General features: G+C 28.8%; 2 protein-coding genes across 2 annotated transcripts in view; one reads left to right on the top strand and one right to left on the bottom strand.

Annotated features, from left to right (window-relative positions):
* The window catches only part of LOC107436196 (ribitol-5-phosphate transferase FKTN), a 21,939-nt gene extending 18,408 nt beyond the window's left edge, over positions 1-3,531 (bottom strand). Inside the window, exons 1-2 of the mRNA XM_043045359.2 lie at positions 2,881-3,531; positions 492-647 (exon numbers count right to left, since the gene is read on the bottom strand). Coding sequence (XP_042901293.1) covers positions 492-647; positions 2,881-3,030 — 306 coding nt within the window. The 5' untranslated portion in view covers positions 3,031-3,531. The remainder of the gene's footprint in view (positions 1-491; positions 648-2,880) is intronic.
* Positions 3,532-10,251: 6,720 nt separating this feature from the next.
* Positions 10,252-11,526, top strand: LOC122269941 (acid-sensing ion channel 2-like). The gene has a single exon (XM_043045368.2). It carries the CDS (start codon positions 10,252-10,254, stop codon positions 11,524-11,526), a length of 1,275 nt encoding a protein of 424 aa, XP_042901302.2.
* Positions 11,527-15,984: the final 4,458 nt, after the last annotated feature.

Below are 15,984 nucleotides of genomic sequence, written 5' to 3'. Positions count from 1 at the left end.
ATAGATAGATATATAGATAGATAGATAGATAGATAGATAGATAGATAGATAGATAGATAGATAGACTTGGGGGTATCTTATTGGATAACTGCAAGTGACGCAATCGTGAGTAAATCTTAGCATTTGTTGATTCCCAAGCCAATCAGGTTTAATCCTCACGTACATCTGATTTAAATCACGTGATGGAGCAAAGGAGGCCGTAGTTGGGCCTCTTCTGGAGTGGTAATTTTTTTCTTTATTCAACTCTTTGCGTATTCATTGGAAATACTGCTCTGTGTTGCTAAGCAACAAATTTTTCTTTAGTGTAAAGAGCATTTTGGAGTATTTTAACTAAACTTAGCTTAATACTTTTCTAAACAAAAAATAAGAGTGGGAGACTGAGGAAAAATATTTTAAATAAAATGCATATTTCAACTATTTTACGACTAACTTAGTAAAAATTACAAAAAATAAAAAATTTATTTGTTTGTAAATAATAACAAAAATCCTACCTTACTGTCTTCTCCATGAGTCAAAGTTGACTCATTTGAATAAGAAAAATTTAAAGAATTGGAGAAAAAGCAAGACTCGAAATTGGAATCCAGCATATCTTCAGAAAACACTGGTGGAGCTATCTTTACGTACATTAAGTCGGCATTCCGTGTCGTCTGCAAACATAAAATATCGTCTAATAACAAATTTGCAAAAAAATAGAATTTTTATTGATAGAATTTTTTTTACATTTTTATAATTTAACGTAGCAAAATATCTACGCTACTTTATCATACATAAGATTTAAATAGCTGATTCGAAAATTTGAAGTTGGTGAAAAAGTATGATGCTCGATACTGAATTTTTTAAACTTAGAAAGCCATATAGAGCATATCTGACATATATAACATTAAAAGCTTTCCTGAAAATAATAATATTAATGCGATATTCAATATGAAGAAAATTCTTAGAACTAACAATTGCACCAGTTATCACATTTACTCTCGCAATTGATCTAAAAGTATTGAGTTAAAATGGCTACAAATATTTAGAGGAGTATGATTAAAGCTCTTACAAATGGTTTTATCGAAATCTCTGTAAAATGTACACTGATTATATAAAACAGAAGATTATTGTAACTTGGTTATATTACCTTCTTAAATAAAAAGTTAAATACTATCCCGAAAATTAAATTTCAAACTCATAAGTAATGCGTCTGCAATTTTCGACGGCACTGTTAGAATTTTCATTCTGAAATTGTGGTAAAATAGGCAACAGTTTTCCTATCCAATTAACTGCAAAGCTTACGGTATAGAATATTTTTTACTTTTACGGTTTATAAACCGTTTTCAACTAGTATGGTCAAAAAACCATGGATACAGAACTATATGGTTTTTTAACCATTAACAACCAGCTTTTTTTCAAAACCATTAAAAGAGAAATTTAACTAAACATTGGAGCTTGGCTTTTCGTTAAGTAATAGGCGTGGTTAATAGTTGTGGTAGTAATAGGCGTTAGTAATAGTTGTGGTAGTAAATAATAGGCGTTAAGTAATAGTTGTGGTGTCATCTCTCGGACTCGACTGGGAATCTCATGATTGTTGGTCATGAGATTGACAGATCAGCACTCTTGGCTATAACATGTACAAAGCTGCAAGGAACTAAGTAACTTCATTAGGTGAGCCTAGTTGGTACGATAAAATTCTGGTTGTTTAACACGTATGAAAAAAGTAGTTAATAAACGGTTTTTTCCACAGTTAACAGTTTGAATACCATCTTATTTATGGTTATTTAATAGTTCTGTTCGAATGTAGCAAAATAATGAAATAAATTATTATTTAACCATTTTTCTGAGAAGTTTCTAACAGTGTGATTTGATTCAAATTTTAACTAATATTATAAATTGGTAGATAGGTCATTTTTGTTCTTTATCTCCGAACATTTATAGTATTGGTTTATTAAAATTATAAACGTTAACTTTTAAGGAATTTCTTAAAATGTCTTAACTTATAACTTTACTATCAAAGGGTATCTGTTTAGGTTTTTCTGGTAAGATGCAATTTTATACACGGAGTGTTAAAAATTAATTATAATTTGTATGCTTATTTATAGAATCTTCTTAAAAAATTTAACCAAAAACTATTCACAGTAAGAAATTTAATCTTGCCATTATCTGAGAATTATATCTTAAGGTTTTTCAGTAAAGGTGCTCATAAATTGCAATTTTGGAAAAATAAAATATCCCTTAAATACGAAATTAATCTCTTAACATTTCAGAACTTCGAAAAATATTTGATTTTCTTCTTCATTTGTGGGCGTAATTCGTTAATCCTTATTATTTTGTTTAAATAACAGAGTTTTTTTCAGCAGAGAAAGATTAACTGTGTTGAACGTAACAATAATAAAAGAAATGCACGAATCAGTACAAATAAGCGGACATGCAATCATTTCAGTTCTACAATAAAGCACCTTCTTAGAAATAGAGACACATAATGTCTCTATTTCGCAATATCTATAATGCAAAATAAAGAGACTAAAAGATTCAGAAGAAATTACAAACAAGTTACAACCAGGAAAAAAATAGAATTACCTCAAAGAAAATTTATTCAATTTTGCTCCTCTATCCAATTCTACAATCATTTTTTTCCTCTTTTATATAACTTGTTTGTTATTTCTATATTTTTGTGCTTTCTCTTTATTCTCTGATCCGACACTAAAGAAAATGCTTCATTTTAACATTGAAACGTATGTTGGTTTGACTTTTTTCACGTTGTTTCGACTTTTTTATAAAACCTATTATTTCAAATAATGACTCACAAATCAGTTAAATATTTCAATAATGCTGAGTAATTTACTTTGTTCTTCGCAAAATAGACACATAAAATAATACAAAAATTTAAGTATTACTTACCCCACTCTGAGTCGACTGATTATCTGAATTTCTTAAAAAGGAAATCACAACTAGTAAACACAAAATTAATAATCCAAAGAATGCCAACTTCATTATTGAGAGTTTTCTCAATTTTCTAAGCATTTTAATCAAAATGTTATTTTTATCCATCGTTAAATTTTTATTTTTTACATAAATAAATTACGATACAAACTAAACTGAATCAGGAATAAATTATTCATTTGTTTTCATTAAAATAAAATAAAAATTCGTTTTAATTGTTTCTTACATCCATTCAAAATTTCGAAAATCATTTCTCAATTAGTTCTTACGAAATCTCCCTAAATTTCATCTTAATAAATATTTCTTCGAAAAGGATTGTAATGCGAAACATACGGCGGTTAGATAATATCACTGAATAGCAACGACAGATACAGTTACTCGCTTTATCGCTTTTAAATTTATCACAACGGGAGTTATTTGTCTGTGATGGCGCCCATCTAAACTCCAATTTTATAGATAGGTTTGATGACTTCAAGACTGATAACAGTTTTTGTTCTTTTTTATCTTTCAATAAATGCTCCTTACTATATAATAATATTGGCATTGCAAAAGAAATTCACAACATCGTGAGGAAGCGTTAGGTAACCTTTAGCGTTGACTACCTAAATAGAAGTAATAAGTCATCAAGTATACAGTGGCGCTCACGTACTTAAGGACTGTGTTTTCAAAATAAATACGTCATTATATTGGATGAATATTATGTTTTGATTAAGATATCTATAATGACGAATTCTACCTTAGTTGAACTTCAATCCTCAAATAATTCATTCGTGTTCACAAGTGTTTCATAAAAGTTTATTTAAAAAATATAGTATTTTATTAAGTTTCTTGTACTTAGGACAGTTTGTCTTATCATGAGTTATTGAATTATTACAATCAATTTATCGATCAATGTAAGTGTAATTTACTACATTATCTTTGTTTGATGGTTTAAAACATTATATTAATTTTTTTTTTCTTTACTTAGTACAAATTTCAACATTATTATGAGTAAAGGAAAAAATGTTAGCAATGAATAGAGATGTCGAATAGATACTCTGAGAAAAGAAGGTTTAAGCATTAGAGAAATCGGTGGGTGGTTAAAATTATCGAAAACAGCAGTTTACCATGCATTGAAATCTATTCAAGTGACCAAAAGTATTGAAAACGCATCCCGAAAACTACGTCCTCACAAAACTACCGAACGAGAAGATCGAATTATTCATCAAATTTCTGAAGCTGATCGTCACAAAACCTCAGAAAAGAATTCGCTGAATTAACAGGCAAGCACGTAAGCAATAATACCATCAAGACGGCTTTTAAATGAGTTTCGTCTTATGGGTCGCGTATGTAGAAAAAAACCGTTGATGTCAAAGAGGAATATAGCAACTCGATTAGCTTTTGCAAAAAGACACCAAAACTGGACATCGGCTGACTGGAATCAAGTTATATTTACAGACGAATCGAAGCTCAACAGAATGGGCTCAGATGGCAAAAGTTATGTGACGCGTCGAGTCGGTGAAGAATTTAATGTACGGTGTACAAAATCAACTGTAGAAGGTGGAGGCGGCTCGGTGATGGTGTGGGGTGCTATGATATGTTCAGGATGTGGTCCAATTCACAAAATCGAAGGCATCATGGATCAGCATGTGTATGTGGACATTATCAAAACTGTTTTTCTGCCTTGTTACAGGAAACTTCGCTCAAGAAAATCAATCATGCAAGCCAATAATGATCCAAAGCACACGAGCAAAACTGCGAAAGCCTTCTTGTCAAGCAAGAAAATTGAGGTTTTGCAGTGACCTTCCCAATCACCAAATCTCAACCCGATCGAGATGCTGTGGATAGATGCGGATAAATATATGAAACAGCAAAAACCAAAAAATTTAGGTGATTTATGGAAATGGGTCCAAGAAGGCTGGGCAGCTAAAACCTGATGAGCGATCTCAAAGATTAGTACATTCGATGCCTCGTAGATGTGAAGCAATAATTGCCGCAAAAGGCTTACTGACTAAATACTAGCTCCAAATCTTTATTTTTTGTTACATTTTTTACATTGTTATTAATTTTATTAACGATTAAGAAATATTTATTCTGTTGTCCTTAAGTATGCGGAATGCATATTTTTTCTAAAATGCTACATAGTTTAAGTATAACAGGTAGATAAATGATTTTCATTGTGAACATATATTAAAAATAAGTTATTTGCTCCAATACATAATTATCAGTTCAATAAACTTACGCGTAAACACTAAATTTTGGATTTTACTTTTCATAAAGACATGTCCTTAAGTACGTGAGCGCCACTGTATATACATATGCTACTGATCTACTGTAGTGAACCTGCTTACTGGCCTCTTGAAACCTTGAAATAATGGCTGAATTATACTAAAAATGCAATTTAAACTAAGAAATATGTATTAATGCAATAAGATATTTTTTTTAAAAATTCCAATTAATTAGGCTGAAACATTTTGAATAATTTTCAATTTTTACGCGAAGTTGAAAAATTTATTTTTTATGCTGCTGCACTGAGGAAAAAAGTAGGGTCAAAACTACCAGGATATGGTAAATTTTACCGTTTTTCTTTCTCTAAGGGAACAGCAGAAGGCTCGGTAAATTTTGTGGAGCAGATTTTCATGTACTTCTAACTTTTATTGAATTGGATTTTAATTAATTACTCGTTTATTAACATAACTTAACGATTTAATTAGAAAATTTGATGAAAAGAATGATAGTTATCAAAATTGCAATTATAAATGAGTAAATAAAATAATACGTAAAAAATAAGCTTTCCTTTAATATGGGTTTATGATTCTTTTTAATACACTCTCTTACAGAATTTAAGTAGCTATGTGCATATAATAACTAATTATCACGTAACGCGTATTAAATTTCAATACTCTAAGGATTTAATAATAATAAAAAAATAACAAATTTTAATAAGTAAGCTAAAAAAAATTTTAATATCTGAAGTGCACTACGCAATTTAAAAATTTCTCTATTTAGGTTTAAAAAGATACCAACAAATTATTTTTTAAAGATTTCTTGAATAGAAAAATAAAAACAGCAGTATTAATTCTTGTGTCCTATTATTTCTTTTAGATTTTTTTATTTTCTTTTAATTTATTTAATGCTAACCAAATAGTTTTTAAAAATTTTATGTGTTTATGCAAGCAACAAAGTAACTAAAAAAAATTTATAAAAATTGTTCAGTTCTTTTAAATAAATTCAGCCATTAATTTTATTATTTGTAAGAATATTTACATGAAGGTTTTATCTCTTTCTGTCATATTTGAAGGTTTATCTATCATTTCGATTACGCTTCTTCCTAAACTCAGAACAGATAAGACATAACAATAAAATAGGTTAGTCTGATGTTAAGAAATATGAATTTGCGTACAGATAATAAAACAGTCAGAATTTAATAAACATTATGAATGGAATGGTAACGTGAATATTTAAAAACGATTTATTTTATCTTGTATTTACTAATGAAATATTTTAAAAATATTTTTATAATAGCACAAGTTGTTATATGAAATCCAAATGTAACGTATGTCATGAAATGGTTATGTGTTTTCTTATGAACTTGAATAAAATGTACAGGAAAAAAATAAAGCACTCTTGATAATTACTGACCCCCCCCCCCTAATATTCAGATTTACACGCAGTAGGACTCAACTTAAGGATTCAGGGGTGTGACTTCAAATATTCTAACTCTTTTGTGCTGACAATATTTTAAATTAAGAAAGGAGTAAAAAATCGAACTTAATCTTAATAAACCTACCTTTTTTTTGACGGATTTAAAATTCGATTTCTCGGGAAAAATTCGACCGATTTCGGTCAAATTTTGTATTTTGCCTTTTAAAATTGCTTTCTTTAAATTATTGTAAAAAACTGTATGCCTCTAAGTCAAAGTTTTTTCGACTATTATTAAGTAAAATAATAAATAACTATTATTTTCTTACTTAGAACCATCTTTGAAAAAATGAATTTTATAATCGTGTGGAAAATGTTTTCAATTTGCTGAAATAGTTCACGAAATATAGGCTAATGAGAAAAAATATAAAATTAACATGAAAGGATATAAACTTTGGACTACTCTCTTGATCAAACTATTGGGACACTATTTCCCAAATTGCGGCTTTCCTCGATATTTTGAGGGTAAGGAATACAAATCCGCCAGGGAAACATTATGCTTATTCAGAAAAAATGCATTTTCATGCCCAACTTCGCAACTTAAAATATTATCTACTCTAATTATGTAGCAAATTTGAGGTCACTCCCTCGAAAAGGCCGGGTTTCTTTTTTCTGTGTTCTGAACCTAGTGTTTCTAAATGACTACCCTGAATATACATTTTCGGAATATTGGTCAAAAGAGAAATTTTTTAAAAAAGCACAGATCAAGGGTCTAAACCAGGGGTTTCCAACTTACATGAGGCCGGGGGCCGCAATGAAAAACACCAGTCAAATGTCGGGCCACAACTTTATCGAAATTTTATATAGGACTCTTTTATGTTTTAAGGAACATTAAATATTGCTGTCAGATTTTCATAAAAGTTTTTTTAATATTAAAAAAAGACAAAATAACAAGCTTTACAAATAATGCTTGTTACGTATCATTATGAATCTTCTCTTAATCTGAAACTTAGTGACTTTTTTTACTTTCAAATTTAATTCTGTGATAAATTAACATTTTTTCGACTTATTAGGAATTATAGCAACAACTAAAAAATTCTCGAGCATCTGAAATAATTTTTTTTTCTTTTCCGCTCATGCGATATTCAATTCAAGGAATTTCGATAAAACATGATATTCATTCCCTCTTTTATGCACTTTAAAATTTACAAATGTAAATAATTTCGTCCAAAATGAGTGGTTTCAAAAAGCTAAATTGGAGAATCTCTGATACGCGCATGATAAATTATATTCACAAAATAAAAAAATATTAAAAAAAAGAAATAAAAAAGAGAGCAACATACACGAGTATTTTTGTATTTGAATAAATATTTTCTTGGATGTAAAACCTGGGAAATATTTTTTTTTGCACCGTTGGTATGTTAAATTTCACAGATTATTTTTTTTTTTTTTTTTTTTTTTTTTTTTTAAAAAAAAAAGTATTTTGTGANAAGCCCTTATAGATTTTTTACGAAAATTGTCCGCTATGAAAACTAATATATTTAAGTTCGCGGACCACAAAAAAAAAGGCTTCGAGGGTCGGATGATGCCCGTGAGCCACCAGTTGGAAACCCTTGGTCTAAACTATATTTGAACTAAGAAAAAACGCTATCGGAAGGACATTGTTAAAGAAAGGTGAACTGAAAACATCAAAACCTGTGTGATTATTCTGAAAACTGGAAGGGTTTGGAAATTAGTTATAAAAAACCTCCACAAGTTTCATCAGACAAATAAAGCGATTTTTTTATTTATTTTTCAATCCGACCTTTTCATTTGTTATTCGCTAGTGCTTTTATTTTTTACTCACTGAATTATAATTATTTTTTACTCACTGAGTTAATTTTTTGACAGGGATTCTAAAAATATTTCTAATGTAATTCATTATGGAACACTTTGAGTATAATTTTTATTATTAGTTTAATTGGCAATCGAAGCTTAACTTATATCCTCTTAAAGGAAATTACTGAATTGTATAGTACTAAAATGGGATTATGCACAGATTATATTATATAGTTTTCGCATTGATAAACTATTGGTAGAAAGCGTTATGGACAAGTTTTATAACAAATCAATTTTGGTGTTTCACCCCTTACCTTTTGTAGCTTTTCCTTTCCCCAATTTTGAGGAACATTATGCTGAAATTACAGGAAAAAATATAAAGTATTGTTCATAATATAATAATATTTTTAAATATATTAATATTGATAAATCTAATAATATTGATAAATATAAGGTAATCAGATGCAAAAACATACTTTTTCAGAATAAACATACCTTTTTTTCAACGGATTTGGATTTCTTACTCCCGAAATTTAAGAGGTAACTGCAACCACTTAGTTCCTTAGGTACATATTAATTAAAACCGAGGGAGCCATTTTGTCAATCTCATGACCGACGAACACAGTGTCGAGTCACAGTGTCGACACCACAATAATCAATATATGAAGAGCTTTAAGCGTCCTGTTTTCCCCAATTGGTGACCCTAAACTATTTAAATACGATACTCTCATTCACACACAGGCGGCAGCACCATGAAGCTGATAAACTACCTCTAAATGTCTAGTTAAATTTATTTTTAACAGTTATGAAACCATGTTAGTTGCAAATGGTTCAAAATCAGTCTAGTTTTGTCTGCATGGTTTTTAACCATGCTGGTTGTAAACGGGGTTTCAAAACCGTGAAGGTAAAAAATTTTCTTTACCTTAAACTTTACGGTTAATTGGATAGAAAGACTGCTGTCGGTTATTTCACCATAATTTTAGAATGAAAGTTCAGGGTATAGTTTAGCAAAAAGCAAAAATATAGATTTGTTTTTATTTATTTATTTATTGCTGAATTGTGCACAAACTATCTTAGCTTCACCTCATATATGAGATCAATTTCAATCAATGATTGTCAAAATGTTTTCCATTAGACTAAATATTTCTTTCTTTTCATTTCATTTGCGAAATCTAAAAGGAACACGCAAAAATATAATTGGAGTGCAAAAACTCGTGTACCTGGATGTAATATAAAAACAGATTCATAATATAGTTAAAATCATTTCAGAGTAAATAAAGGAAACTGTTTATGAATAGATGGTAATGTGACACACGCATTGACATTAAATTATAATCAATAAAAATTGTTTTATTTCGGCACAGCTTAAATTCTTATTCTATTAAAATACTGTATATGAAAACGCATTTCGTGTTAACTGACAATTTTAATGAAATCATTCGCAAAAATAATATGATAATCTAAGAATACAATGAGAATGATACAATATGTTCTAGAAATATAATAAGCATTGGTGCACTTATAGATATTATTAGGAGTTTTAAATTTTAAAAACTCTTTTAATCTGGGTTTTTCACCATCCTAAGCATTAATAAGTCTTTGTGGACCTCCAGGGCATTTTCTCATTGGTTTGCGAGCAATTGTACTTTAAACACTGATTACTTATTTTTAATCTTCATTATTAATCATTGGTTTTTAATCATCAATGTAAGAAAATTATCAATAGGTTATTAAAAGAATTAAAATAGCATATTTCAAAAAATATTCCATAAAATGTTAACATTCTATTCAAGTCCATTACGAGTGAGCATCATAGGAGTTTCGAAAGTGTTCGATTCGAATAACAAAATTCTAAAAAAATTATGGACAGTTATTATAATAGCAGGAGTTATGGCATCATTATATCAAATTATTTGTTTTACTAATTCCTTCTTCAACTATCCGATTGTTGTTGTTCTAAGACTTGTTGACGAAAATAGTGATCTCTATCCCGCCACTACCGTTTGCAATTTGAACCCAATGAAAAAGATATATAATATTTGTTTTAAAGAAACTCCATACTATTGCAATTATTCCATCCATACTGATCTTGAGGAAGGTTTGGTAACTGATGGTCTTTTTCAGTTTTTAATGCCTGTTAGCCAAACCTTCTATTCATCTGTCTTAAATAAGACATTCGACAAATCAAAAATGAGCATGATTGAATTTCTCACTAGCTATACAAAATTAAACGCAGAAGCACGTAAAGCATACGGAACTCGAGGAAAGAGTTTCATTAAATATTGTTCCTTTAAAGGAAGCTTTTGCTCAGCAAACGATTTTGAATTTAATCAAAATACAATATTTGGAAATTGCTACACGTTTAAACCTTCAACTTATTCTAAACGTTTACTAACAAAACAGTCACTTCTTTTAAATAACAACAATTTAGAAATAATTTTAAACTTAGAGACCGATTCTTATATTGAATACCTTTCGATGAGAATAGGAGCTTTAGTTACTATACATGGTGCATTCGAAGAACCTAGCATAGAAGAAAAAGGAATTCTTGTAAGTCCTGGCTTTGAAACACACATAAAAATTAAAACAACCGAAACCAAACGTTTACCAGCTCCATATAAAGATAAATGCATGGATTATCGGTTACAGTTATTAAATCCAAGGGACTGTATATTAGGTTGTCTACAGGAAATCAATCAGGAAAAATGTGACTGCGTTGATCCCATGGTTCCTGTTCATAAAACAGATTCTTTAATGTGTAATATGACTGACATGAAGGACATTTCGTGCTTGTTTGATGTTATCAACAATCTTCTCGTCTATCATTCAAAATGCAATTGCGATTTGCCATGCTTTTCTACAAATTACAATGAACAAGTGTGGAAATCTTCTTGGCCTTCCAGACGATATTTTGATAAATATCTTAAGACTAAGCTCAAACTGAGACACGGACAAGATTTTAAATTTTTCAAAAATAATTACGCATTTTTAAAACTTCATCTAGGAACTACAAAGGAAATAATAGAACAAAGGCCATTGTATGATATTTCTGAATTTTTCAGCAATTTAGGAGGGAGTCTAGGACTTTATTTAGGAACATCTTGCATGATAGTCATTGAAATCTTAGAAATTTTAATGGTAGTGTTAAACCGCAAATTCATTTAGTTGTGAATTTATTAATGCAGTATTTTGCAATTAATATAAGTCATCTGTTATAAATTACATATTAGTTTCAATTGAGTCTTTTTTTATTATTAAAGATAACTTTTTTTAAGTTATTTCAATTATTTAACAACTCAATCATGGCAGTTTTAGATTTTTAGCAATTATTTTACTGACTGTCTATTACTATCCTTAAAAAAATGACGAGTTCATCAACTTTCACAGAAATGCACAATATTAGCGTGTTGTGTGAGAAATAATATAATATTTCTGAATAATAATTACAAAAATAACTTGCTTTATTGGACAGAAAAGGCAGCAATATAAGAAAAATTAGCCAGTCTTACGAGAAAAGTGTTGCAACGTACCTGAATAACATTAATCATTAGACAATGATAAGACTAGTTGTCTTTTGATAAAAAATAATCTGCAATATACTACAAAAATGCCTTTTCTTACATGTTAAAAACGTAGATTTTCTACTAATGCTTACGCAGAACGCATGAATATGAAACAAACTTTGACATTACTATTGATAATATAATACTTTGGCACTATAGAATTAAGAGAAAAATTACAATTGAAACAAATTGTTTACAAAACTTGATTTTTTATTTTTTATTTCATAACAGTAGTTGAACAGCCGACCCAATTTTATGGGGATACGACTACCAATGTTCAACTCCGTAGCCTTGTAATTTTGAACCCAATCCAGAAGACAAGGGAACTCCTGGATCAAGTATTGGGAGAAATTTGCCTTCATGGAGAACTTTTTAATGGAACTAACCTGCATTTGCGTTACATGGAGAAGAAGACCACGAGAGCCTCCCACGGTTAGCCTGACGGCAAGGGGACTAACCCATGATCCGTCTTCTACTGAGGATATTTCACGTCAGCACTGCTGTCGGTACAAGCCGGATGCGGAATTCGTATCGACTGGGATTCGAACCCGGTTCGAACGCTCTATCCCCTGAGCTATCACAGCACAACACAACTTGATTAGAGTAAAGCCTTAGATTACTTAGTCAAGCACCGTCACTCCTTTCCTTGCAACCTTTGTGCCGCTTTCTATTTTGATAGGCTGCCGCCGATCATATGGCTAAACAGTCGCCATTTTGTTGGCTAGTTTAAACGGTGAAGTATCATTGCACGTGATGTGTTATTTCTATTTATGCTTTTCATCTAAAACTTGTTTCATAATTTTAGATTGATAATGACAGGTTGTTGCACGCACATTTGGATGTTCTAATAAGTCAAAATTATGCTTTAAATTATATCACTTACCTGTTGGAGATAGCAATAAAGAACAACGGAAAATATGGCTGTTTAGAATTGGCAGAGATAAATGGACTTAAATTATTCTTTATTTTGTTGGCTTAGGTGGAACTTTGCCTTTTTAGTTTTTAAAAAATGTCTCCAGAAATGTCTATAAAGAAAAATTGAATTGCTTTGTTTTATTTTATAAAAGAATAATGTGTCTATTTCAATAAACTAAACGCCTTTTGCTTTTTGCAAATTTGCTATTAACATTGTTACTCATAATAAAATATAAATTATTAACGAATCATATTGAATACAATATGAATATTTTTGTTCTAATTCATTAAAATATATATTTATTTTTTCATTTTATATACTTCGCAATTTGATTGTTTTACTTTAACCAATTCATAAAATTAGAATGCTTTCTTTAAAATATCAGGAATTATTTATTAAAATAAATTATTTACCGTGAAATATTATAACTACTCATATAATATATCTCAATTGTAGTGAATTTATATGAATTAAATAGCATTAACGCTTATTTTTGTAATATTAGTAAGATAATACATATTAAGGACAAAATTATTGTGTTTTGAAAATATGAATTTTTTCCGGAAATATTAATAATGAAACATTCCGGAATATTAATAATACAATGAATATATATATATATGAATACAATATGAATATTTCTGTTCTAATTCGTTAAAATATATATTTATTTTTTCATCTTATATACTTCGCAATTTGATTGTTTTACTTAAACCAATTAATAAAATTAGAATGTTTTCTTTAAAATATCAGGAATTATTTATTAAAAATAAATTATTTACCATGAAATATTATAAATACTCAAATAATATATCTGAATTATAGTAAAATTATATAAATTAAATAGCTTTAACGCTTATTTTTTTAATATTAGTAAGATAATACAATTAAGGACAAAATTATTGTGTTTTGAAAATATAAAAATTTTCCGAAAATATTAATAATGAAACATTCCGGAATATTAATAAAATATTCCGAAATTGAAATTTTTGGTTTAATATTTATAATATGTATTATAAGTACTTCTCTATTTCGCCGGCACAGGCGATAAATTCGCCAATGCGAAGTCACCAATCACCAAGAGCAATGAATTCAGCTGAAACCATGAAAATCGATAAGTAAAATATGTGAATTTACTTGCGCCGATGAAAAGGAAAAGTACCGTTTCATATTTTAATCGGCAAACTCATTTTTATTTAATTATATATTTCAAAAATAAATTAAGCAGTAATTTTAAAATATTTTTCAATTTTGTTATTTGAATTTAAAATTTTAATTAAGATATCATTTTAAATTTAACTAATTATAGTTATTTAAATTTTTAGTATTTTTTTTTTTATTATAAAACACCAAATAACAATAGGGAATTTCAGAGAGAAAAAAATTAAAGATTAAATAGTAAATATTTAATGCTATCTTCAACAATATGGAAATATTGATCAATGAAAAGTGGCGTTTAACCCACCGGTGGTTCTTTTCAAGTGCTTCTCTCTTTATTTTTCTACCTTCATTTGATGTACAGACACCGAATTAGTTTCTTGTTGATAGAAATGAAATTATAGTGTGATAATTTATACATTTTCGTTGGTGTTTTTCACACGTTGTTTCTTGCTTTGGTTTACAAAACACAAAGTATGATCCTTTTCTTTGTTAGACATTTTTCATTATTTTCTATATATTTAAGTCAAAATATTTAGCATTTTAATAATTTATGGTTATAAAATACGATACGAAACACCGATGTCTTTTAACCGCGTTAAAGGTAAGATTTTCCAAATACCAAAATGAATTTTCTTTAATTTACAAAATCAATTATTGATAAATTTTTGAATATGAATTAAGAAGATTTTCAACTATTTTTTTTCGGATTTTATATTTTAGTACAAATTTAACTCGATAATTTATCAGATTTCTAAACCTATAGGTTGTTGTTTTAAAACACTAAAATTCATTGATTCATTGATTGATAAAATTCATTGTTGATTTAAAAACACTAAAATTCATTTTTGCTTCCAGTCAGAAAAAAAGTGCATGAAAGAGACTCCGATATCCGATTTTCCAAGGGGTAAAAGTTAAAATAATAACTTGAATGAATTACTATTTATCACATAGAATCAATATTGAACTAATTACTCTAACAAATACGTATGTACACATTTTAAACTAACCAGTTCATTGCTCTTGGCTTAATACCACTGTCATCAATTCACAATAAATATATCATACTAGGAGGCTCCGCCCCCTGCTCGCTAACTCTCGCCAACCCCCGAGAATTGCCACGCAATCCTATGTGGTTCACGCCGTGAACCATGGCTCGCTGCGCTCACTCGCCAATGAACACAATGTTCTAGCACAAAGACATAGTATATTATCATCAAAGACATAGTATTTTATCTTCAAAGACATAGTATTGTACTTATGTAGAAGAATTCTATCAATGTTCTTATTGGCTTTTTAAAAAGTATATTAGCTATTTAGATTGTACNATTCTCTTCTTTGTTAGACATTTTTCCTTATTTTCTATATATTTAAGTCAAAATAAATGAGAAATATTATATTTAGCATTTTAGTAATTTATGGTTATGAAATGCGATATGAAACACCGGTGTCTTTTTCCGCTTTAAAGGCAAAATTTTCCAAATACGAAAATGAATTTTCTTTAATTTACAAAATCAATTATTGATAAATTTTTGAATATGAATTAAGAAGATTTTCAACTATTTTTTTCGGATTTTATATTTTAGTACAAATTCAATTCTATAATTTATCAGATTTTTAAACCTATAAGCTGTTGTTTTCATAATTAAAAAACACTAAAATTTATTTTTGCTTCCAGTCAGAAAAAAAGTGCATTAAAGAGACGCCGATATCCGATTTTCCAAGGGGTAAAATTGAAAATAATAACTTGAATGAATTACTATTTATCGCATAGAATTAATATTAAACTAATTACTCTAACAAACACGTATATACACATTTTAAACAAACCAGTCTATTGTTCTTGGTTTAATATCAATGTTATCAGTTCACAATAAATATGTCATATCTTTTCTTTTTTAACCTAAAGCAACTAGAATATTTTTGAAGCGACTGCTTCTTCATAGATTTCCTCACTTAAAGTTTTTCTATTTTCTTTCGGTTATT

Source organism: Parasteatoda tepidariorum, chromosome 3 (assembly GCF_043381705.1).
Source record: "Parasteatoda tepidariorum isolate YZ-2023 chromosome 3, CAS_Ptep_4.0, whole genome shotgun sequence".
Taxonomy (NCBI): Eukaryota; Metazoa; Arthropoda; class Arachnida; order Araneae; family Theridiidae; genus Parasteatoda; species Parasteatoda tepidariorum.
Note: the sequence above shows the minus strand (reverse complement) of the source record. Positions and strands in the feature narration are given on the sequence as shown.